We start from the raw sequence: 26,214 nt of genomic DNA, 5'->3' as shown, positions 1-26,214 counted from the left end.
GAAAATGAGAATCACGCAATTAATTTTTCCAGAGTTATTGCTCTCGTTCTGTTTTTTTTTTTGGCGGGGGATGTTGACGACTACGTTTTCTTGTTATTATTAAAGATTTTTGGAGACCATTGACATTTTTAGTAACTTTTTTCATATAAATATATGTGTGTGTGTGTGTACAGTATACATACATAAAAAATTTTAAAAAATTTTGCGCTCAGCATTTTGTTATATTATTGACCATTGTAACATTTTAGGTTTTATTGAATTTATTTTATTATTACATATCAAGCTTAGCATTTTTGTTACAATAGTGACCAGTTATTAAATTTTTTTATATATAAAAATTTGGGTCTTGTTACAATTGGAATAATTGTTGCATATCGGGCTCTAAAAAATTCTAAATTAAGACTACGTGTTTTAAACTGGCAACATGTCCTAAGGATGAACACGACTGACCACACCATGTGGCAATAAAAAGCATTGATGATTGATAATTAGAATGATGAGTATCTATTAAGTCCTAAATTATAAACCTACTTGAAACTACAGCTGCCCAGTAATGTCTGCACACAGTAATTGTGTGTTAAACAGTGTGTGTCCTTGTAAAAAAGGACACAACAGGAATTCCTGCACTTCCCTTTCCTCCTGTTCCCTGCAGGGATCGACTGAGGAGAGCGATGAGGGCCACAAACATTAAACATGCAAAATAGTTATTATCCTGCCATAAAAGAGCCAGTTACAGTACAGGCACTCTGAGTTTTAACTGTCAGCTGCATCATAAACAAAGTGTTGTGACAAAAGGAAATAAAATGTCGCAGGAATGATGACAATGTTTCACAAAATTTCAGGGAAAAAGATGTTTGTTTTGATGAGGTGTCCACAATACACTTATTCTGCCATCAACCTGAAAAAAATAAAACAAAAACAAAAAAAACACGAGAGAAAAGAAAAAACACAAAGTAAGAGGAAGGACAATTTAGACAAGCAGAAAAACAGAAGAGACATGAATTGAAGTGGAAACACTTTGCAATCCTCAATGACAGCCTCTGTTTAACAAATAACACACTGTTTTGATTTCCGTGGGGTGCTTTGCTTCTTCACTCAAAATAGAAACCTATGGAAACAATCATTTGGATCAATGGATGAAAAAAAAAAAAAAAACTAATAAAAACCACAGGAAGTTGGATCTGGAAAGACCGGCTTATTGTAATATCCAGTTTCTGTAACACATTTCTGTTTATCTGCAGAACATCAGAAAGGAGGTGGAAAAAAAAATCTGCAGAAAAATCTGTTTAAATAAAGAAAAAAAAAAGCACAGTGTTCTAAGTAGGAACAGCGAGTAACATCCAGTGCGAGTTCAACAAGGTTGTCATCTTAGAGCAGCTGATGTAATCCCTAAAATTAGCAGCAGCAGCAGCAGCAGCAGACAGTGTCCCACTGGTACACTGTGCATACTGTACCTTAGATGCACATGCACACTGTCTGAAAGCAGGCAGCCTTCAGACGTGCATCGGAAAAATATAATCAATATGAAGAAAACGGACGGTGCTAACAACCTCACGCACATACTATTATGTCTAAATGCAGCAACAAAAACTAATGTTGGTTTTGTTGCTATACAAATAAATGCATGAGGAAAACCTTTAACAAATAAAAAATAAAAAAAGAATTATTATAAATAGATTAAAAAAAATTGTGTTTGAACATGCTGTACATCAGAATGCTATTAAAACAGTGCGTGGCAGGGTGATGGAGCTTTGTAAGGTAACATTTCAAAGCATCCGCTCAAGAGAAGAAGAAGAAGAAGAGTAATACCAATGTTTTGAAACCAAAGATACAATTTTAAAAAGTAAAAAAAAAATCATTAATAATTGTATGTTGGCTCTACTTTTTGCCAACAGTTAAGGTTCTACATTAGTATGGGCACTGTAAAGAATAAAAAGTTGATTTTACTTTTTTACAGTGTGTTGACAGATTCAGATTTACAGTATTGTCTGTTTGTTGCACATTGTGGTGGACATTTTCAAATGTTAAGTGAGTTGGAATGAGTAAAACACACCACAGAAAACACCATGAGAACAAACCAGTGGTTTCTACAATGGTTAGCTACACTTCTAACATTTCTATCCTGACTAGAGTCATCAGGTTCTGGAAAATTAAACTGCAAACATGAACACAAACAGCTGCAGTTTGCTCATTCACTTCGCGCAAAAATATGCACAGAACAGTTTCAATTCAAAGATATTCATTCAAGTCCGTGATTGTCCTGATCTTATCTAATGTTACGGAGCCTAAAAGTGAAAGGAAGGATTGTTAACCTCTGCAATGTATTCGTGAGAAGAGAAGTGACATGAAATCTGAGAAGCAGATAATCAAAATGATTCTTTTTATTCCACGTCATTTGGTTGAAAAGGTTTTCTAAGGACATTTACGCCTTTTTAAATTATCTTTTAAAAGTCGTCTTTTGAATTTCTATGTATGCTTTCCGTGCCTATTCTGGCTTATACTCAACAGGTCATAACATGACGTATTTACATGGCTTTGGTTTTTATTTAATTGTTTAATCATTTTGCCCTTGTCTTAAAAAAATATATTTCTTGAATTGATTTTGCATGGCATGCTCACATATACTGTATAGGTGAGGCAATAAAAGCCAAAGTAAGTAAAAATTCAATGCTACTCTGAATATAGTTTTTTTTTTTTGCCTTTCCCTTGACCATGTGCATTGTATTTAATCTAATCTATTTTTCTTACCACATTTTAATATTTAATAATCCACTGTATATCAAACTTAAACCTGTCACATCTAAGAATTTAGAAGACTTTCAATCTCAAACAAATGTCATATTGGTATTGATATTGCAGCGTGTTGCCTTTAAGGAGAACTAACCCCAGTTGGACTCATTTGTTCCTCACATATTCCTGCACTTCCCTTCCTTGTTATTTCGCCTTAACAGCTACCCTCACCTTTAACACCCATTTCTTTTAAATCCCCCTCTGACCTCCTTACAACCTTCACCTCCTTGTTCCCTGCCTAACACCGCTCCACCCACAGTCTCACACATTTTTTTTTCATTAAGGATGAACCCCTATTACCTTCGTTTCCTCTTCCCTTTATCCTTTTACAACCCCTCCATCTTCATTTCAGTTTAATTCTCCAGGAAATCTAAACCCTCAGTTTTGTTCCATCTCTTCTTGCCAGCTCTGCTTATAATAGCCTGGAATATCTTTACTTATCTACGTCATTCATGTGCCCTTCTAACACTCCACCTTAATACCATCCTCTTTTCTGATTACCCACTCCTTCCTTAGAGCGTCCTGCCACCTTTCTGAGTTATCATTATTATTATTTGTTTTGTAAGCTTCCTCGAGGTGCTGATTTCTACCTTGATTATGCAAATTTATTGCTGAATTTCAAATTCTTTGAGTTTATTATGACCTTTTGGAAATTACATTTTCAAAAATATTATTTTAAGTAGTTATTTTATTTTTTGCTTGCATTTATCATCTTATGGTATGAAACTTATATATATATATATATATGGTTTTTTTTTACAAACGTGTTTTTATTTTACAACAAAAATGCACAAAATTATTTGCAAACACACAAAAAATGAGAACAGAAATATACAAACTGACTCCAAAAACACAAAATTGCACAAAATGACTTGCAAAATGCACAAGATGACTACAAACGCACACAAAATGGTAAAAAAAACAAACATAATATATAAAATGTATATACAAAAAACGACAAAATTAGTTCCAAAATACAAAATTAATTAATCAATTAATTAATTGAAATTATGCTTTACTTAACATATTTTATACAATTACTCCATTAATTGGAAAATCGATAAAATACTCTATTACCAAAATAAATGATAGCCATCAAATATTTCGTTTTTGAAATAACCCCACAGGTTATTTCAAAAACAAAATAACCTGTAGGGTCTCCTTTCTTTTCACTCTTTGACTCATCTGAACACAAATAAATTCCTACAGTTCCTATGTTTTTTCCAAAAACACGATTAATTTGAAATTTTAACCACAAAAATGGTTGGTGTTGCACCATGTTGGGATGTAACCTTTTCCTGCAGTACCACATGTAAAATGTGCCCAATATGATACATTTTGAATGCTGACAAGTTGTTATTGATTCATCAGTTGTAGATTATAGAAAAATCCTGCCACACGCAGTAGGCGATTTTTTTTTTTTTTTTTTTTTTAAATCATAGTTCCCCAATATTTAGGAGTAGAATTCTTGGGTGATGAAACAAGTGTTTGGTAAAGGCTTCAAAGAAAAACAAACAGGAAACTAGCTAACCACATAGATTGCAGCAGACATGGATTTTCTCGCTTGCTTCTTTAAAGTCTGCAAAACTGCAAAATGCAGGTTGGTTAATGCTTGACAAACGTGATAACAAATGAAAAAGGATGCGTCTACTTGCGAACTATTGATGAATTACAATACAAGTCCATTGGACTCCTGAGAAAGTCTATATCGACACTCTCGTGGTTCAAATCTGGACTGTGCATGCTGGATTTTCCCAGGCAGATGGTTGAAACTGCATCATGTTAAATTAATGATCCCAGGGTTCTGTGGAGTAGCCTGGCTGTAAAAGCCCTAACAGCAGGTTTCCCCTGAAAGGCAAATGAGGTTATGGGGCGTCTATCCATCTTCCTCCAACAAGAAGCCCAGTAAGTGGGCCAAATATTCAAAGTCTAAATGAAACCACTGCCTGTGTGTATATGGATCCATGTCTGTGCCTGTATGTCATTTATGCATCATATCTGTGGGTTATAGTAGGAAGAGAATGTGAAGGAACCCTGTTTGTTTGGTTTTTGAGTGTCCTGCATGAGGATTAACGTTTCCTGATCCCACTTATCAATAACAAAATAATTTCTGCCATTGCACATAAGAAAAATTAAAAAGTAGGAAAATCAACCATGAATTTCATCACTTTCTGCCTCGAAATATCATAAATATTGCAAGCAGACTAACACAAGAGTGTCAACACAATGTGTTGGATTCTCCTTTAAACATTTTTTTTTTCCTTCACATTTCTCAGGCCTTAACCCTTTCAATTCATAGATTCGGAAACTTCATTGACTCCACTATAAGCCATTAGGAGAGACAAAGACACCAGACACCAGTGAAGAACAGCTAAAATGGATTACTGATGTTATTATGGCTCAATAACGGCACTAAACAACATCACCTGATCTACTGCCCCTGTTCCCGTGTGTGTGTGTGTTTGAGCAGTACATGTAATACAGCCTTACTATCATCACGCATTCATAAAAGGAATTTGAGCAATGTAAAGAAATATCATGCAGTATTCAATGCTAGACAATGGCTGTGTTCAAAAACACTACTACTCATACTACTACTCATAGTATGAAAAGATTGAGTATGGATGTATACTATATCGGGACATTTTTTTAAGTATGCACGTTGGGCACGAGTCATACTTAACCGCCCCGAGCCAACATTCAGGGAATGTAAAACGGTCCTGGGACCGGCTTCAAGCTAAAAAAGCAAACGTCCCCATTTCAAAATAAAAGCTTCTCTTCTTGTCTTCCATTAGTTTTTAACACTTTTGTAAATAGAGCTCTTGTTATGAAGGTAACCGGAAATCTCTGAAATGTCGGAATGAAATGTGTATACGTGAGTTTTATGGATCAAATGAGCACATGTTGATCTTCTACTTGATTACTTTCTCCCTTGATATCAATCTCAATCAATCAATCTTTTATTTGTATAGCGCCAAATCATAACCAATGGTATCTCAAGACACTTTACAGTAGAGCAGTCTTAAGGACGGACTCTTCATTTTATGGATACACACATATGCATATATACGTCTATACACATACATATGTATCCCACACCCAACATGAATTCATGTTGATTTTAGAACTTTCAAAGGTGGCAAATCAACCGAGATATTTAACCTCAGTTTGCTTATCTTATTAATTATCTTATTTCATTTTATTATATCTTTTACTATTGTAATGTGTGCACTTGTATTTAATCCTTATTTAATTAACAATATTTTACTTAATTATGTACGTTTCTCTTTCTTTTTCTTTGTTTAGTGTTTATAGTTTTTATTTGTAATATTTTTCTGAGCAGCAATAACACAAGTCATTTCTGATTCTGATTCTTCTGATTTTTGTCATTGTAGGTTTGAAATGCATCTTGGGAAACTTAGAAGTATAGTTCAGTGGGAATGGTCATCATTCTAATCACGTAGTATACAGTAATTGAGTTTGTAGTATATAGTACAGAGTATGGCATTTCCAACACAGCCAATGTCTTCTAAAGAAAATAAAGTAGCAGCAGACACAGTCTGAACCTAAAAATCACACAAAACACCTCAATGTAATATAGGTTGGCTGTGCACACAAATTAAAATGAGCCATGTTATTCACATTAAAATGCTACAGAAAAAAAATAACCAAAGTAACCACGCTGTGCATGAAGCACTGTATGTATAAGAAATTAAATGCTAATAATACTTAGATACTGATGCGTAATAAAAGGAAATTAATTAAGGCATGGAATGATGGGATGCTATCAACATAGTAACATTAACTTTTACTAATACGACTCTATGGACTATACCAGGTGTATTATTCCAAAGGCAATTTGTTTATATGCTATCATGAACTGTTTGGAAAGTACAATGTCTGTGCTATCTGCTATGTAATATATATTGTTCATAACAATCCCAATACAAAAACATGTTTTTTGATGGTGGAAAGAAATGTAAAATATAAACAGCTTTGGTCTTAAAAAGGGGGGAGAAAAAAAAAGAAGATTTGATTCAATCACAAGTTCCCATTTCTAGACAACAACACCGTTTTTCCATTCTAAAAGAGGCTTAACATCATGTCATCAGCTCATTCTAAAGCCATCTCTGCCCTGTCAAGTTTGACAAACCTTACTACCACCACCCCTCTATTTGTTATGCAGGCAGTTGTTGCTCTTCCCAACATGCATCTGTTAGTTCCTCTCTTAGCCTTCTTCCTAACTGCCACCCACAGTGTCACCAAACAGCAGTGCAAGCATATTAGTGTGTGTGTGTGTGTGTGTGTGTGAGTGTAGGTGTGTGTGTGTGTGTGTGTGTAGGTGTGTGTGTGGCGGCAGCTTCCAATTGACCTGCTTTGCCACCAACATTGCCGTTTCAAAACAACAGGTGTGTTTGTCAGGAGGGACTGAAACACGCTACTGACAAATCAACGCCAGAAGTGAGATAGATGTGGGAGGGATCAGGTTACAAAATGATATTCAGATGTGGAATATGTTCATCTTACCTGCTTGTTGACATAACTCTGTGTAGAGGCAAACCAGGGCCAGAAATGAAAGAGAAACCACAAAATGTAGTCAGTGTTTCTTAAGTTGCTTAAAATGGACCATCATTGTTATTTTAAGCTGTTGCTTCAGAGCAGCTTTGATTTGACCAATAAAACAATGGGGTTTTTTTTGTTTTTTTTTTACTAAAAAGCAAGTGGAGACATTCTCTACTGTCATTGAGCCACGAGTCCAAGCTTCACGTCTGAGCGCCTTTTTTTTTTGCACGTTTGCGCCTTCGTGTCAGAGTGTGCTTTCTAGTGATTAGTTTAAACTGTAACGGACACGCTGCTGGCTGATGTGATCCTATCAGGAAGGAGGGAAATGTAAACCTGTTCAATGTGTACTGTATCTTAATAATTCTCCAGTATGAAAACAATGTCGTTCAATAGCAGTAGGAATGCTTTCAAAAGGATTGGCCTTGATGGTGTTGACGGTATTTAATAGTAACAGTCATGTTATTCATTTTAAGGGTTTAACTTCTTTGTTGAGGCCAAATTTCAAATTGCAATGATAAAAACTAGTGTTTGTGAAGCTTTTATTGATTTTCAGGTCCCTTAGACAAATGGTTCTCAGACGTTTTTGGCCCAAGTACCCCCTTATTCTTATATCTGAATGCAAGTACCCCCTTTGCCCGACTGCTGCATTTTGTTCAGAATTCTATGAAAACAACAGCTAAAGAGCATAATGATGGAATGAATGATGATAACACACATTTGAAAGAATCCCACTGTAAATAAGTGGAATGAAGCAGTATTTAGTGTCTCCTGAATTAATATATTTCTATAGTTTTTATCATTTCTGGTCATCTCCCACCTGGTGTGGGACCAAGACTAACACTTATATTTTCAGTTCATGTTCTAATCAAGATTATTTTCATCATCATATGATTACTATCATTTTTAACTAAAAATAAACATTACAAAACCCCATATTTTGTTTTTTTTCCTCTCTTCCTCCTCTTTTTCTCCACGTACCCCTATGGGGCTAAGCCAGTGTTTGTCAACCTTGGGGTCGGGACCCCATGTGGTGTCACCTGGAGTTTAAATAGGGTCACATATATTTCTAGTAATTGAAAAAAAAAATAAAAAAATTGAAATGTCCTAATTATCATTCTTTGACAAATTAAAACAACACAATCTCCAATAACAGTATTATGTACTTTTACTTAAATATAAATCTAGGTGTTAAGAATATTAATAATAAAATGCAGTATAAAAATATCTGAGCTGGCACAACTACATTTATAACACAGTGTAACAAACTTAATTAAAAACTGATTCTAGAAAAAAAAAATGTCTTTAGGGTTGCCAGAAATTCTTGATTACAAAACGGGGTCATGACCAAAAAAATGGTTTTTCTCTTACCGTGTGGTGGTAACTGGTTGGGTCTTGGCCATCTGTGATCAGTTCCCGCTCTCCTTTTTGGTTAATCCTCCTGAAGCGCCGTCTGGATCTCCGTTGAGCTCCCTCTCTACGCAAGAAGTTGTCATCCCCCTCGCTGCCGTTATCCACCTGCAAAACACAGTCAAGACTCTCCTCAGGTGGGCAGCTTCTGCAAGGCTGGTATCCACAAGCTTCAGGTGGAGGCTGATCCTGGTAGCTTAAGACAGAAGAGCCTGATTCAGAGCTTCTGCGAGTTACAAGATCCGACAGATTTGTTGATTCCACGTTTTGGCTCTCGTTTTGTGATTCCTGTTCTTTGTTAGGGGAGTTTTGTGACTTAATATCGATTGAATTCTGGAAATCTGAGTTATGATGATCCGGAGACATGCTCTCCTCGCTTTCCTTTAGATCTGCTCTGTTTTCATGAGAGTTTGAGATCTGGCCATGCTTTTCAGCTGGGTCTTGGTTAAAGATCCAACGCTTCCATAGAGTGGAAAGACGATGCCAGCGGAAGACACTCATCCGGACTCAAAGATGGGATCAGGTGACGACATAAAAAGCAGGAAATACCTCAGGGAATGTGAAAAGGGATAAACTTTCACCAAGTTCAAAAAATCCAGAGAGGAGTCCAAAGAATTAAATCCTTCATGTAAAAATACCCCCAAAACTATTTAAATAAAGAAACAGATCAACAAATTCCACAAAAAAGTCCAAATGTGACAGAAGATGTTCTTTTGTCGGGGCAGCGGCGCTCAGCTGCTCAACACGTTGCATACTGAGGGACTTACTCACATGCTTTCTCGCTCTCTGTAGACATCTGACACACACACACACACACACACACACACGGAGCCCACAGTTTCCTCCAGGAAACACGTAAATACACAAATATCCTAAGCAGACTGAAAAAAAAAAAAACAGATTCCGGCCATTCAATTCATTCCCCACAGGCTTTATGTGCTGGACTGTTGTTGCTTTATTTCTACATTGCATAAGGATCAACAAGTCGACATGTTTATTTTGTCCCAAATCAAAATCTTCCATAATGTTCCTTTCACTTTTTCTTTTGTTTCTTCAATGTGTTATAAATGTAATATTATGAATTGCTATATTAATACTATTAACACTGAATAAAAACAGCTTTCAAACAAACAGATGAATGAAGCATGAACTAAAATGACCTGTAGATTGGCTTTACTGTAAATCATTTCAGAATAAAAGCAGGAGACCTGCTAAACAAATTAATCTCAGGTGTCACAACTTAGCATTGTACTTCTGACACTTTTTTAGATTTGATTAAAAAAAAAAAAGAAAAAAAAGGAATTTAACCATGATTCGACCATTTGGATTGTTTTATACAGCAGTTTGTGAATATCTGGTAAATGTGTCACAGATATGTAAAATCCAATGTTCCCATAAACGTGGCATAAGTCTTCATCGGATTTCTATCTGAACCATTTAAGGCTGTCTAAAAAATGTACAAAAAAATATTCAAGGTTTCAGGTGTTTTTCACTTTAAAGAGTGTTTCCATTAATAAAAGCTCAGATGTATTAAAGCAGCGTCAGTGCAGGTTTTGGTCTTTTCATTTTCCCTTCAGAAAAAGATGTTTGAAAAACAAAAAATGAGAATTTTTGAATTTTGAAGTGAAAGTTCAATAATCAAAGATTTTATTTAAGGCATTTTTCTTTATCAGGGTTAAGAAGAGATTCAATTATTTCAAATTTCAAACTTATTCAATTTTTTTGCTTCTAGAGACAAAATAAAATGTTAAAAGAGAAAAACAACCTTTTCTGAACGGAAAATCCAATAATGAACAAAACATTCACAGAGATCTATACAATAAGATGGGCTACACCAAACTATCCCTATTAAATGAGGAGTAGCTCACATGATAATTGCTTATGAAGCATGGGACACTGACAAAAGATGTGTTGATCGAAAAAAAAAACATCTTAAAGTACTAGTTTATAATCATAATAATAATACTTTGTAACTTTTTTTACATTTATTTTTTTATTCATATATATATGTAAAGCTCTAAAACTAATACTGGTGTTTAATCTAATAAATCAGTCGTAAATCTTTCCATTTTGGAGGATGGAATACGTACTGTATACTACAATCATAGTGATTGTAAGTGACCATTGTGTGTTTTCTTCAACAATCCAGTCATGTGTATTCATCACTGACCTCATGACTTACCATGAAAAAGGATAAGGAGACAGAATACAGTGTTTGTGCTGAGCAAAAAAAAAAACAAAAAGGGAAAACAAGCAGCTGAATGAGTAAATCATGATTTACTGGCTACTTGTCTTCCTCCGCAAAACACATATAATAAACCTCATGATAGCTACAACTGGACTATATTCATCCAAGGCAAGAATAACAGCAGTTTGAGCTCAGCTGATCTCTTAAATCGATCAGAGCTCGCTTTTGAAATAAAACCATAATAGAGAAGACAGAGCCAAAGATTTTCTGTCACGGTTTAAATGGGACTCAATTGCTGCGGTGAGTCCAAACAGAGAACACAACAGCCTGGCGTTGCACGAATAACAACTGCATCATGGGTAGTTTATCTTTAATGGACTCTGAAATAACTGCATGAAGGATAGTTCAGCTATAAAAAAAAACAATAACAGTTGTAAAAGGGCCTCAGTGTTGGTGTTGATGAGCCTCGGCAAGTGTCGTGTCGCCCTGCTTAACAGTCTGCATGAGACAAACCGCCTTCAGGTAATACAAGATATTCTACGGGGAAAGGTTAGAACATTCTTTTATTCATGTTTCCACCGTGACCTTATAATTATACCCTATTTTCAACAAGAACATAATTTTATTTTTTTTTTACTGCCAATCTCTGGAGCACGGTGACCACACTTCCTGTTTCCTATGTGCACATGATTCCCTTCTTGTACAATCACAAGTCAGTATACATTCCTCCCCCAACTACATGTGCCTCCAGCATGTACACGCTGATTTCCTGTAGCTACTATTCATTCATACATCTCTTATTATCACTGAGTATTTCCCCTCTTTTTCCTCCATTCCCATCATCCCCCTCCACTGGAATGTGAATGTCCCTCTGGTCCGTCCTGTGACCAGTTGCAAAAAGCCACAAATGAAATGCCCTCTCGTTCCCATTGCTCTAATTAGCTGAATGCTGTCTTCACGATGATATTCAAGTATGGACTTTGTGTTTGTATTGTGCTCATTCCAGTTCGCGATTGTGTTTTTCTTATAAATATCAGTCTTCTTCTTCTTCTTCTTCTTCTTCTTCTTCTTCTTCTTCTTCTTCTTCTTCACAATGTACAGTAAATGGTGAAGCAACAAAATGAAGCAGAAAGTGAACGCCGACCTGATTTTATCATGAATTTACAACATTAAAAGATGCGCCGACACATATTTTTGTAGTCAACACAATCAATTATGTGACTAATCATTTTTGCATTATTGTATATGTTACACACGTCTCGAGAAGGTCTATACAGTAAATTTAATTCTCTTTTTTTTTTTTTGTCGCCCTGGCAGGAATCTCAAACTCCACCTATGGTGGTAACCCTTTGCAAAATGTGTTAGAAAAAAGCTCAGCAAGCCCAGCCCTTAAAGGGATCCTCCACTGTTTTTCTGAGTCTGGCCTAAAATCTTTAAAATGTACTTATTAGAAGATCTCTGACTGTTGAAGACACACAAACAAAAGTCCTTTTAGGTGGGACGGAGCCATCAGAGCGTCAGCTATACACACTGTTTAAGGGAGAGTGAAGGCCCCTTAGGAGAGCTCTTATTCTCTGCTTCATTGTATACGACTAAACCCCAGAGTTGGAACTGTCGCCCCCTGCGGTCATAGATTTTTTCGGGTCACAACTGTTTTGGTAATCGACATCTTTAACTTTTCTTGATTATTTACAGCAAGGGTGTCAAACTCCTTTTAGTTCAGGGGCCAAATACGGACCAGTATGACATCAAGTGGGCCACAGATTTAGGTGGGGAAAAAGAACAACTTTAACATTAATGCACTAGTTTTCCTAGTTAGTTCAGTTCAATTCCCTTCAAATTGAACTTGATTTTGTTACCAATTACTGTGTAATTTAGAGGAATTGTGAGAAAATGCAAGATTTGTGGATACATTTTGTTCCTTCCACAATTTGCAATTAAAAATGACTGCATTCATGTGATATAAACAAAGGAAAAATGCAAGCCCCTAAAAATATTGTGGAGTTGGTGAATTTCAGATATCTACTACAACTGGATATTAGGTCCTTTACAGAATAATGAATGTTTTCTGTCATTTTTACTTTCTCCTGCAGGCCGAATTGGATGCTCCAAAGGGCCAGATTTGGCCGCCGGACCTTGAGTTTAACACAAGTGATTTAGAGCAACCAAAAGCACAGGCAGCACAAGTTAGCATTTTGACCAAAAAAGCTGCTAAATGATCTAAAAAGCAGGCTGAATACTAAACTCCAATAGAAAACAATGGGATGTTTGAAGGCATATGTGCCGTGTGACATCATCAATCACGTGATTTCAGAACTGTAAAGTCCCATTTTCAAAAGGTAATAAAATGAATATTTTTGTATTTTTGTTAGCCATAGATCTTCTAATAAGTACATTTTAAAGATTTTAGGGAAAACTTGTAAAAACAGTGAACAATCCCTTTAAGGGAAACCTTGAATCTTTGAAAATATTGTATAAATAACAAAGGACCTTTAGATTGTTTTGTTTATCAGATTCTAAGCTATAATCTGACTCCATCAAGTTCATTTGAGGTAAAAAAAAAAAAAAAGGAGAGAAAAAAAAAAGCATTTAAGGTATTAGTAAGAAATGTATGACAACAATGTTCTGCTGGTAACCAAACGTAGAACCACTTGATCTAAGTCTGAAAAAATGCGAAATGATCGATAGTTTTCTTGATAAAATATTTCTAGAAATCCTAATTAATATGTGATTTATTCATTAAGGTGGACGGACACTTAAAACACAGACAGAGGTGATCCTGACGAAGGGTTACATAAAAAAAAAAACTTGCAGACGATTGCCTCAGTTTTGCCTTTCGAAGGATGATACGGTTTCATCACGTCTCCCAGAGCAACAGAAACGATAGCGTAGCAACAGAGATCTTAAACGTATGCTTCTTAAAGACACTGGAATAAAAATGCCCCGCGAGACATTACTTTGTCCTTACGATACGAGACAAGGTCAAGGTTTGTTTGTTTTTATTTTCTCAGAGGAGCTCGTGCTGCCGCCGCTTTCAGGGGAAAACTTTACAGCTTATTTTGTCTCATTCTCATCTGATGTTTTACGTCCTCGATGCACAAAGTCGAGGGAGAAAAGATAAGACAGAGGGAAGGACGTTTAGAGAGGAAACTGAGGCGGGATCACAATAAGAATGAAGGAAACGGGACTCCACATCCCACAATGCATTTTGAGAAAAGGAAGAAAAGAGTGTTTACAGTGGAGATCAAAACAAAGTTCCGAGCAGTAACTTCAAACTTTTGCATCTTTATTTAGAAGAAGTGATTTTTAATTTATTGATCTACGACCAACAATGTCTTTATATGGTTAAAAAAAATTGTTTAGGCAAATGAATAGAATAGAAACTGATATATTCCCTGAAATTCCTTATATTTTAAGCTAAACATTACAAAAATGTCAATATTGTTTTCATTACTTATATATTTATTTACTTATTATTTTTTGTGTTGCATTCAAGATGTGTCCCTGAAACGTCCTTTGGTTGCCAATTATGGCTAAAATGATAATCACGATCATTTTGATCAATATTGTCATCACAATCGTTTGTCATATTAGGGGAAAATCTGTGTTTTTATTGCACTAGTTTTGAACAAACAATATGTGTACAGTTTACAGTGCAAAATTAAGCTTTGAAATTGAGAATTAAGAATTTAAAATGCACCAAAGGCTAACTGAATAAATACACTGTTACAGAGAGCAGAGCCCGTATTTCAAATAAATATTGCCAAGGATCAGGTTAAGTTAATCGTGATCACAATTCAAATTTGATTAATTGTGCGGCTCTACCTGGATGTATCAGTTAATTGGAGATTAAAAGAGCATAAGCGTGTATGCCTGTGGCCATCTGTGACTGGGAGGCACTGGGACCAGGCCAAAATGTGCACCGGCTATTGATCTTCATCCAACTCTTTCTGTTAAAGGTTATTTCTTACCCCTACTTTTATGGGATCATCTGAAATTGTTGGAGTTTATATTCTTGTTTTTTTTTTCTTCACATTTTGTCCTCAGATGACTTTGTTTTAATGAGCATTCAAACTAAAAACAATCTTTATCACATTGACATACCACGCATCAAATTTAAATTTGTAATATTTCTTAATATATGTTATTTAAAAAAAAAAAAAAAAAAAAACAACAGTGCCTCCTATCTCAAAGATAAGAGAAGAAAAGATAAGCGTCTACATTTTGTGAGAAGATAAGAGTTAAACAAACGGGGGAAAAAAAACAAAATACAAGCATCAAATAATCCTTCCATGTCGTGGTAAAACATGGACGACTGTCAAAAGATAGAAAGGCGGGAGGATGAGAGGACACAGCATTGCAGGGAGACAAAAGTAGCCTGAGTGTGAAACAGAGAGCGAGGAGGAGGAGGAGGAGTGCCTTCACTCACCACAATCATTTCTGATGGCTCCAAAGTGATGCATTCACAGCCTCGTCTGCCCCCCAGCTGCTTGCCAAAACTGCAGAAAGAACACAAAGAGCAGCCGGTTGAATAAGTCCTTCAACAGTGACTATCTCAATGCAGGATACAACAATTTAGTGGAGATAAATGTATTTAATTATTGTCACACACCCACAGATGAGCCATTATTATAGGATGCTGAATCACAGTAATTGCCCATATCACTGCAATGGCCTCGGAATAAATGCAGCTCGATGCTTACTTCTTTAAACATCCTATTTTGTTATGATGGTTATGTCGATTTCATAGTATTAATCTAAAGCAATTAATTTAAAGCAGTGGTTCTCAACTAGTGGGTCGGGACCCAAAAGAGGGTCATGGACCTGTACTGGGTGGGTCACGAACAGCTGGTCAAAAATAAATAAATACTTAATGTCTCATGTTGAACTTCTTTTTTTGACAGGGATGCTGTGAAATGTTTGTTGCACAGAATATATATGTTGTAAGAAAGATTATATGTGTGTTTTCAACATCTAATTTTTGAAAAAGTAAATTTGTTTGGTTGAATTCTTTTCTAAAAAAAAAAAAAAAAAACGTGGGTCGCAATTTAATGACGTGGCAAAATGTGGGTCCACTGATTTAAAGTATTAAATAGGCACACACATTTGATGATAACTTTCACTTTTCTTTTGGAAAATAAACCACAGTGAGTGGATAGTTTTGATTTTGTGTTTGCGCTAAATTTGTCAGCTGATATGATCAAAGTTCATGATTGTATTGCACATCATTACCAGAAAAAAACACATTTGTATTGGGGAAACAACACAACTGGATATTCTGTTACCGAACATTTGTAATGCAATTTGAGGTAAACATAAAAAGACTGATAACAATGACCTACACTGTCAAAAACAAAACTAAAAAACATTGAATCGACTGAATAGTTATACTTTTGATATGCTAGACTTTTCTGTCTTGGCTGGTGCATTCATGGTTGTGCTTTTTTAGTTAAACTGTTGTGTTCCTGAAACACACCCTATTTCATATTACACAATTTGTATAAAGCATAATGAGGTAAAGACTCATAAATGAGTACCGTGGCATACAATTATTTACAATTGTAACTAAGGGTGTGAGAAAAAATTTGATTTGGCAATATATTGTGATATTTCACCACACAATTACTGTATTGATCCAAAAAATGTCCAAATCAATTTGAAAAAGCACATAATCGTCCAGTCACCAGGTGTCAGTGAACCACATCAGACCTTGTTGAACCAACTCACTCCTTCATGCATTTTAGCTTGGAAGCTGAGTGCACTTCATTTTCATAACACATACTGGAAATTTTTACATGACAGTTTGATAAACATGCCACTTGTTTTTGATATTGGTACTATTATTACTATTGCTAGTTACCATTTACTTGTTCTCGAAAGTTTAAAAAAATTAAATAAATGCTAAACTTGTAAAGGTGAAATGTGTAATTATTGATATTGCAATATATCGCGATAAAAATCCTATTGTTTAGTGTCGGGATATATTGTGGCGTGCAAATCGTGAATCGCATCATATCGTCAGATTCATCCCCTTAATTGTAACACTGCATGAGCATGAACAAGACTTAAGACTCCTCGTGTTACGATTGTTACTCATGGTGACACCTAATACTGCAGGATGTGTACAAGTAGGAAACTTGAAGACAAAGTTATTTTTATCTTTGCATTGAATAACAAAACCTTGAAGCAAATATCCTTCATTGATTCAAAATCCAATTGGAAACCACAGCACTGCAATGCATGGTGGGAAAGCAGCACAACCCGTGCATCATTCGTTCATTCGTTTTTCGTTATGTAACAAAAACATCAAAAAACAAAAAAAACAATTATCTGATATTTGTTTCCAAAACTAAAATGAAAAAAACAGAAAACGCCTTGTTTTTCAAATTCAAGCGCTTTTGCTTCGGTACAGAAAACAAAAAACGGAAAACGAACACCTTTATTCATTTTCTCCATTACCGATTTGCCAAACTACGTGACCCGGAAGCGAAGCGTAACACATTCCGAGATATCTTTAGCTCTGCAACACTTAGGAGTCTCTAAATCCTCCCAAATGTCCGTGAGGAGGTTCTGTGCCCAACACCAGCAAAAACTAAACACGTTTCGGATCCACAGTTGGAAGCAGCAATCTTGTCATGCCGAACTGCCGTTAGCATAGCCGTTAGCGTCGGATGAGAGTACACTTCCGGGTCACGTACTAAGCCAAAATAGAAACAACTACTTTTCGGTCTAAAAAGAGAGGGAAAGAACTTCAACCCCACACAAAGATCACATTTAGGCATATTTGTTCATGCATAAATATGACATCACTTGTTTGAATTTTACCAAATGTTCAAGTCAAAACATTGTGTTTCAAAGACACTTTAGATTCTCCAAACACCTTTGAAACTCCCACTGTGCGCGCATGCCTGTGTTTACGCACACTTTTTCTCAAACACGTCTGTTTTTCCTCTGCACCTTAGAAGTGTCTGAGGGACCTCAGCCTGCACAGCTCGCCCTGCTGTATACGCAGTGAACCTCCGAGAACGGACCGAGCTGTAAACACGTCTCACTCCCTTTGGATCGGCGAAAGTGGTGACTCAGCATTGTTTGAGGACTGCGGGAGCGGCTGGTTTTAATCATGCAGGCGTGCTGAGCTGAAAGAGTGCCAGGCTCTTCATGCACCGTCTCTTTGATTACACTGTTTCATCCCACTGGTTCACATCTTCTCATTTTTCTTTCTTCATGCAACGTAGGTGTATCTTAACACCTGATAGCATCTTTTAATGCCTGTAAACCTATTTTGTTTTTTTTTTATCTTAGTAAATAACTTAAATTATTTCCTATTTTTCTTCTTCTTTGCTGACATCCTGTCTGCTGCTCCTCTTTCTTATGCGTTTATTTTTTTCTTGCCTTGCTACTTTTTATCCCCACGAGCATCACTATCTCCAGAATTAGATTTTCTCTATCATTAAGGATTCCTTTTTATCCCCTTTTCTTCTAAAAATCTATCAAAAATCTAACTTTTATCTTTGCCCCTTTATTTTGCGCCGCTCTCCCTCAGATCCTGTTCCCTAACGTCAATCTTCTGTTTCGGGGCTTAGATGAAAGTCTGTCGTCATAATTTGTTCTAACTGCAGAAACAATGATAACAACAGCTATTGACATACAATTGGCTATTTTTTCTTTTCCAAGACTAGCATTGTCAGTGGTTTCATAGTAGTTGAGAATGTAAAAAAAAGAAAAAGACGTCTATCTTGGTTCTGATGTTTTGTCCAAAAATACCCTTTAAAGAGTAACTAAATCAAATGTATTTGGGTATTAGGAAGTGCTGTTGATTGATCCTGGTCAACTCTCAACATTTTAGTCAAAGTATTTCAATTTGGCGTATTTTGTTGTAAAATGTAAGAGTGACTGCCCTCTATGGGTTGAAACCCAACTACTCCAAGAGAATGTTGCTATTGGCTGAGAACAAGATTCTGTGATGTTGGTGGACCATCGTACGTCACAGTTAGCCCCGCCCCCTTGTAAAAACTAGAACTGTGTTCGAAATGGCAAACTCCGTACACTACAAACTCATTGAGCATATACTGTCTACTAATATAATTAAAATGTGGTTAGTATGACTAGGCTGGTGAGCATTTCCACTGAAGTATACTTCCAAGTTTCCCAAGATGCATTTCGAATTTACAATGACAAAAACCTGAAGCACACTGAGGCTAAATAGCTCCGTTGATTCGCCACCACTGAAAGTTCTGAAATCATTTTCAGCGAGAAAGTGACAAAGTAGAATATCAACATGTGCACATTTGATCCATAAAACTCGTGGGAACATATTTCATGCCATTGTGCTACAGACCAAAATTCCGGTTCACTTCAAAATAAGAGCTCAATTTACAAAAGTGTTAAAAAAAAAAACTAATGGAAGACAAGAAGAATTGCTTTTGTTTTGAAAAGAGGATGTTTGATTTTTAGCTTGAAGCCGGTCCCAGGACCATTTTACGTTCCGCTCGCAATGCATCATGGGGCAGTTGAGTAGTGAGTACTGTGCATAGTTAAAAAATGTCCCAACATAGTATACATCTGGGTATTTCTTGCGTATTCAATCATTCCATACTATCTAATGTGAATGCAATACATAGATTTACTATGAGTAGTACGTTCGTATGCGATTTCAAACATGGCCTGGCACCTGTAAACTCTGCAATCTGTGGTGAGTTGGTTGGACTGAGAATATTGTGAATAGAGTAAAGTATAGTTAACATGACATAGATTGTTTTTTGGAGATTTCATAGTATAGACCAGAGGTGGGCAACTTCTATCACAGCCGGGGCCACAAAAATGTGTTTGTTTGATCGAAGGGCCGCATGATCAACATTCATGTCATCATTTAGAATAATTACCAGTCTGAGCATTAACACAGGAAACAACAAATAGTTTTTATATTAATTTCATGTCTTTGTCTGTCATTCTGTGTATTTTTGTTATTGTCTTGTTTGTCATGAGGCATTTTGTGCATTTCTGTTGTCCTTGTGTATTTTTCCTGTAAAATGTATGTTTTTTGGGTCATATTGTGTGTTTGTGTTGTCATTTTGCATTTCTTTGAGTAATTTTTGTGCATTACTGTTGTTTTGTTCTTTTTTGCAGTAGTTTTGTTTGTTTTTGGAGTATTTTACTGTATTTTCCTGGAATGCTGTAATTCTTTGTCATTTTTAATGTATTCTTGCTTTCGTTACATGTTTTTTTTTCTGTCATTTTGTACATTCACTTTGGGGGCTGCAGAAAATTTGACCGAAGGCCGTATGTGGCCCCCGGGCCACCAGTTGCCCATGTCTGGTGTAGACTGTGCGTGTCTTGACGGCTCCAGGAGCCCCGCCCATAATCAAGGCATTTTTTTAAATTTCCCCCGTAGTGGCAGATCAGCCAAAACCAGGGGGTTTAGTTACTCTTTAATTCCTTGAGGATAATACGCATGATTGCTCATATTAGCAAATTTAAAAAATATATACGGAATTTATCTGAAAATACTGCAAATTACCATTCAACAATTACATGCTGGCTCATTTTTTGACTATTCCTTAAAGCCCTGGGTGGAAAAGAGATCCAGGAGGACTTGTGACTTTAAAGTAATAAACATTTCCATCTCAGACGTATCCTCCAACCAGTCACTGACTAGTTTGGTCATCAAGTCCCACCTCCTATAATCTCCTTTCACACAGTCTGTGTTATTTGATAACAGCTATCTTTTATTGTTTTTTTATCATCTAAATACATACTATGAAACACAGTATCAGTGTGAAAGTTCCCAGCAGAGCGAGGACACTCAAGTGTTTCAATGAAGGAATGCAGTGTGCGGGGCTGAGTTCTCCTGCAGCCCTTAGCCTGGAGGTCAGCCTGACTCTGACAGATCTCTCCTCACTCCAGTGAGGCGAGACGCCTGGTCCCTGTCAGAGCGCACGAAGTCTGCCAAGCATATTTATTCTCCTTTGTGTATGTGTGTGTGTGTGTGAGAGGCGGTGAGAAAGGTTTCCAGAAGCACGTGGAAGAACAGAAGATAGAGTAAGGCGTAGATCACGTGTCAAACTTGTGGCCCGGGAGCCAAATCCAGCCCTTTGGAGCATCCAATTTGACCCGCGAGAGAAAGTAAAAAAGGCAGAAAAAACATGAATTATTGTGTAAATAAAACTCAACAAATATTTTCCCTGTGCTTATATTGCATGATTGCAGTCATTTTTAATGTCAAACTGTTGAAAAAAACTCAATTTTAGTAATCGGTCACAAAATCTAGGAAATTTAAATTGAAGATCCTGTTGGGACTGATATCTGTCACTTATTGCTTGGATACTGTTGGTTTCTTACATATTTTGAAATGTATGTATGTATACGCAGAAGTGTAAACTAGGGCACAATAATGTTGAAATTACTCGTTTTCCTGCATAAAATCTGTGGCCCACTTGAGCTGCTCCGTCTTTGGTCCCTGAACTAAAATGAGTTTGACACCCCTGACGTAGATGGACAAAGCTGTGCATACTGCCCATGTTCATCTTCACCTTCTTCCTCTTTGTTTGGCCTTGTCCTCGTGTGGTGAGAGATTTAAGAGCATACTTTCAAGACTTTACAAAAAAAACAACGTAAATGTTGTTTTAAAAACACTGATTCTCTGCAAGGTCTTTTGGGCGCCCGTCATTTTTTGAGACTTTCTTTCTTATCAGTGTATTTTGGCAACTGGAATACATGCTTTTTAAAAAGAATTTCACAATTAATGTTAAACGACTGACCACCAACGCAGAATATCACTCTTGCCTACAAACTGCCTGCTTTCACAGAATGCTTTTGGGTCATTTTCCATCTGCATTGTAAGACGCTGTGCATTGAATTTAAAAGCAAGAAACAGTTCTGTATTTTGTGTAACAACATCATGTACTGTATTCATATTCATACCTCACTGATGACAATTATTTAAATTTCGGCTTCTGATATAAGGTGACCTTTGAACTCTTTTTCGAGCATAGGGCAGGATTTAGAAATCAGACTCCATAGTGACACCACGGTGGTTAGTGGAACTGCAACCATCAGCCAAGCCACCGCGGGAACGCACATCAACTGTTTGTTTATCAACGGAGCACAGCTGATACTGAGGATAGAGGATGGATACCCGACCAAACCCTGACAGGACCCGACGGCACAGGATCGGTCAGATTCGGAGAGATATTTAGAACTGGTGGTCGGGTTTGGTCACATAGTGTCGTTTGCATCCAGTCTGAAGTGAGTGCAGTAGCAGCCACAGCTGATGTAGCCTTGAAGATTGTACAGTGAGAGCTGTGATCCGCGGTTGATGTAGAATGAAGCAGAGAACAATTTTAAAGGAATACACCATTGAAACATTACTTTTACTGAACAATAACATGAATTATCTTTGATACATGGATTATGTAAATACTGTAGATCTGATGGGTCTCTTGCGTGTCTCTGGTTTGCGTTTCACTTTCGCTTTATAGCTGTGCGCTGATCTGATGCTGACATTGACAGCTTTTCACTGTCTGGTTGGACTCCGCACTCTAACTGTGACACGGTTATTTATTTACTCACTCTCCGTTCATGTGACTGTTTACTGCAAGACCTGTGCACATGCCTCTGCATGCATCTGTGGAACCAAACAGTAGTTTAGTCCACCGTGCTTGTCTTCTTTCAGTCTCCAAACCATCTTTTTCTAATTGTTTTTTTTTATTTCCATGTTATTGGGCCGCCTCTCCAAGCCGTCGTGAACGCGCACCAGCGTCATTTGACGTCATCATCAGCGTCATTTGACTCCACGTCAGCTAGCTGTATATAAGAGTTACAAATGGTTTCCACCTTGTACTAAACCATCTATATGAACTTTACCAGGTTCAATAATATTATAGGATTTACCTAGCACTTACTTATCTCCTTAACGGGACACAATAAAATGTAGCACAGTGTGCGTTAAAAGTTTTATAAATAAAAAAGTGAATAAAGAAAAAGAAGAATATATTTATTCAAATCTACCGCACCCATGTGCATGTGGACAAGGCCTTTGACAATAACAGAAAAGAAAAGAAGAAGCAATAAACCTGTGTGTTTGTACTTCTGTATGTTCACTTGCTCTCATCGGCTTACACAAGATACTTTGTTAGCTGGTGTGAATCCGTCTCCCACAGAGGATATTAGACAAACTTCCAAAACCATGATAAGTCTTCAGTTTTGTGTGCTTGTAAAATAAATGTGCTCAAAAGCATTCTCAATTAAAAAAAGTAGAAAACACTGAAGCCTGAACGACAACATACTTTCCATGAAAGACATCAGATTTTTGCTGCTTTCCTAAAAATACATTATTTTTAGGTTAGTGGTGGTCTGTTGCTTTTAGAATTTAAATTATAGTGCATAAATATTCTCTATATTTCTAATTTTATAGGACTGGCTCCGAGCCTTGGCAGGTCCTAGCAGGTGAGGATTTCTCGTCCGTCTTTTTTTCCAATAGAAACAAGTTGTCGTCAGAGGGGAGGACAGGTTCAGCAAAGGTCTGGTGACAGCTGCGGTGCTGCAGGCAATAAACTGTGACAGCCGGCAGAGAAACTAAGGCCACACACACACACACAGCTGATTAGTAAATTTGAAAGCCAAGACCAAAAAATAAATTAAAAACTCAGAAAACTAACCAAAACTTTGAATACCAGACATCTGTCAGCTTTCAGGAAATTCGAAATTGAAAACTTTAATGTGAAGCATTAATTTATTCATTTGGAAACAGTTTTTTTCCTGTTCTCATTATTATTGGATGCAGCAAAAAAGTATCTCTTAGAAGTAGTATTACTGTTTATTTTGACCTTTTGGGAGTATGAATATGTTTTTAGGAGCACTGGACACAATGATGAAGACTGGTCTCTGATGCTGTAGAGTCCAGAGCTTGAAGCTGCGCTACGACCACACAGGTAAAAAGTTACTGGTGTTACTCTGCCAGTTCAGAAAAGCTACTATGTAACAGTTAGTTTGCTCACAATATTGTGCAGTAATCGTAAATAGTTTGTTTATCTGATGTGTAAAAATCCTCCACTTATGCTCCTCTGATCAATTTTAACACTCCTTTAACCCCCAAAGGTTCCTTTGAGGACTTTGATAGAGATTTAATCAAACAAATAAAGCATGAACTGAATGTGAATTTGCTTTGGGAATAATCAGCATTACAATATGTCAAATAAAAGCCTGTAATGTGCTCTCTATTTAATACAAATGTAGCAGAACTTGCTAGCTTTTATTTATTTGAATGCACATTTCATGTTAGCATGCTATTTAACTACTAATGTGGCACTTTAACACTACTGTGAACCCTTAACTAAACATCTTCTCAAGTATTTTTTATTGTTTGGATTGAAATATTCTAGTTTAATGCTAAAATGAATAAAATATTGTTTTACTATTTTTCTGCATGTGTTCCCACCCAAATTATTAGACTTTAATCAAATACCGCAGTACACTTTAAAAACAGTTTAATAATATACACTTATTTAGATTTTAGTTTTAGTATTGCAGGTAACAATACAGTTAAAAATGAGTTAGAAGAAGAAGTGAATGCAGTCACAGAAGATTATGCCAAATTAACAAAAATATTTTTTGATCAACGGCCAGTACTAGTTAATATAACACATTAACATGTAATTGTCTGATGCAAGCAGTAACCAACTTGTTTGTAAATGCTTCCGCATTAAAATGAAACAGACTTATATTTTAACATGTTTAATTCTCTAAATACCACAAATAATCACTTTGTTTGTTGAAAGTCAGTATAGTCGCAGGTACTCGGAGTGTAAAGTTATTATTTGGCAACTGACAACCAGTGCAGCAGTGTCTGCAGTTATTGTAGTTGTTCTGCTCTTTTCAACAATGGAAAGCCAATAAGAGTTTGACGATAATCAAACCCAAAACGGCATCCTAATGGCATCTATATATGTGGAAAACTGCAAAGAAAAACAAGCACATCCCAAATAAAGGTCATCACAAGCTACGACTACAGTACTTCCCTCGTGCTTTGTTCTTCCTCTCGTTTTTAGCGCTTTTTTGGCAAACAGTGATCACTCTGACTCACATGAACTTCCTTTAAAAGCAGACATGGAGAGCTGGCCAGCAGTCTTTGCTGGAAATAAGTCACCAAAATACACACAAACTGAGAAACTGAGTCATTGGGAAAACGTGGTGGATGAAATTTAGAGTACCGGACATGTTCTATTTACTTTTAATGTGCTCATAAAACACAATAATCAGGTAAAAACCTGTTGGTTCAATGAAATTCTGCTTTATTATTCATTATGACCGAACAGCAGTTAATGTGAAAAGGCATGGTTATATTGTTCTTATTTTCATATTTTTCTGCTACACTTTTCTGTAAATCCTATTCCACAACTTGCTATAAATCATTAGTGTCACAGGGAAAACACCAACATACTTAATGACATAACCCGTAAATAAAAAAAGATGTTAAACACACGCCGGGCGAGTCAGTGACGCACCAAAGCGACAACATGTAGTAGTGCTTTACATTGCTGTGGGGCCCAGCGCTGGAATGACGTCCGGCCACTGTGCTGTGGGGAATTTCTGCCAATCCAGTTGCCTAAACTATGTCAAAGCAAGAAATGTAGCATTCTGAGCTGAAGAATGCATAAAGAAAGAGCGAGGGAGTTTTGAAAGCTCAAGTAGATACCTGAATGAATAAAAAAGGCAGCTCTGTGTCGGAAGTTATTTGATCAAACTAGAAATTAAAAAAAAAAAAAAAGAAAAGCAAACTTGCAGGATTACTGACCAGGCACAGGAATGTCAGGGGTCCGCTTCTTTGTATTCCTTGGATGTGAAATAATCCACATTATCCTCAAAACGCATGGGGAAAAGTTCATAATTCAGATAATCCAGGATTAGATCCAAGTGTTTGTTTTGGTCTCCAGTGTGTACAAGTAAAAAGTTCCCTCAGCAAGAAGAAGTAAGTGACGAGCACGCCTTCAGCTTGTCTTTAATGAAGGGAGGAGGGAGTTCTCCCTCTGTTCACTTCTGTCTGTCTGTCGGCTTCAGTGAGGTGTATGCTTGTCAGTGTGTGTGTGTGTGTGTGTGTGTGTGTGTGTGTGTGTGTGTGTGTAGCCTGCTCATTTCCTGCCTGGATGTGCTTTTCGGGCTCCAGGCGGGCAGGCTGCTTAGGAACACATGGCCAGTCACTGCTTTGCCAGAAGTTCCGCATTCCTCTCACACGCACACGCGCACACACACGGACACACACGCACACACGC

At 36.7% G+C, this 26,214-nt stretch overlaps 1 protein-coding gene across 1 annotated transcript in view; it reads right to left on the bottom strand.

The window, feature by feature from the left end:
* Window positions 1-7,308: 7,308 nt before the first annotated feature.
* The window catches only part of LOC114476030 (rap guanine nucleotide exchange factor 6-like), a 63,595-nt gene continuing 44,689 nt past the window's right edge, over window positions 7,309-26,214 (bottom strand). Inside the window, exons 5-7 of the mRNA XM_028467271.1 lie at window positions 15,378-15,447; window positions 8,722-8,868; window positions 7,309-7,335 (exon numbers count right to left, since the gene is read on the bottom strand). Of these exons, the coding sequence (XP_028323072.1) occupies window positions 7,309-7,335; window positions 8,722-8,868; window positions 15,378-15,447 (244 nt within the window). The remainder of the gene's footprint in view (window positions 7,336-8,721; window positions 8,869-15,377; window positions 15,448-26,214) is intronic.

This window comes from Gouania willdenowi, chromosome 14 (genome assembly GCF_900634775.1).
Source record: "Gouania willdenowi chromosome 14, fGouWil2.1, whole genome shotgun sequence".
Classification (NCBI taxonomy): domain Eukaryota; kingdom Metazoa; phylum Chordata; class Actinopteri; order Blenniiformes; family Gobiesocidae; genus Gouania; species Gouania willdenowi.
The sequence above is the reverse complement of the archived record's forward strand: the minus strand, read 5'-3'. Positions and strand labels throughout refer to the sequence as shown.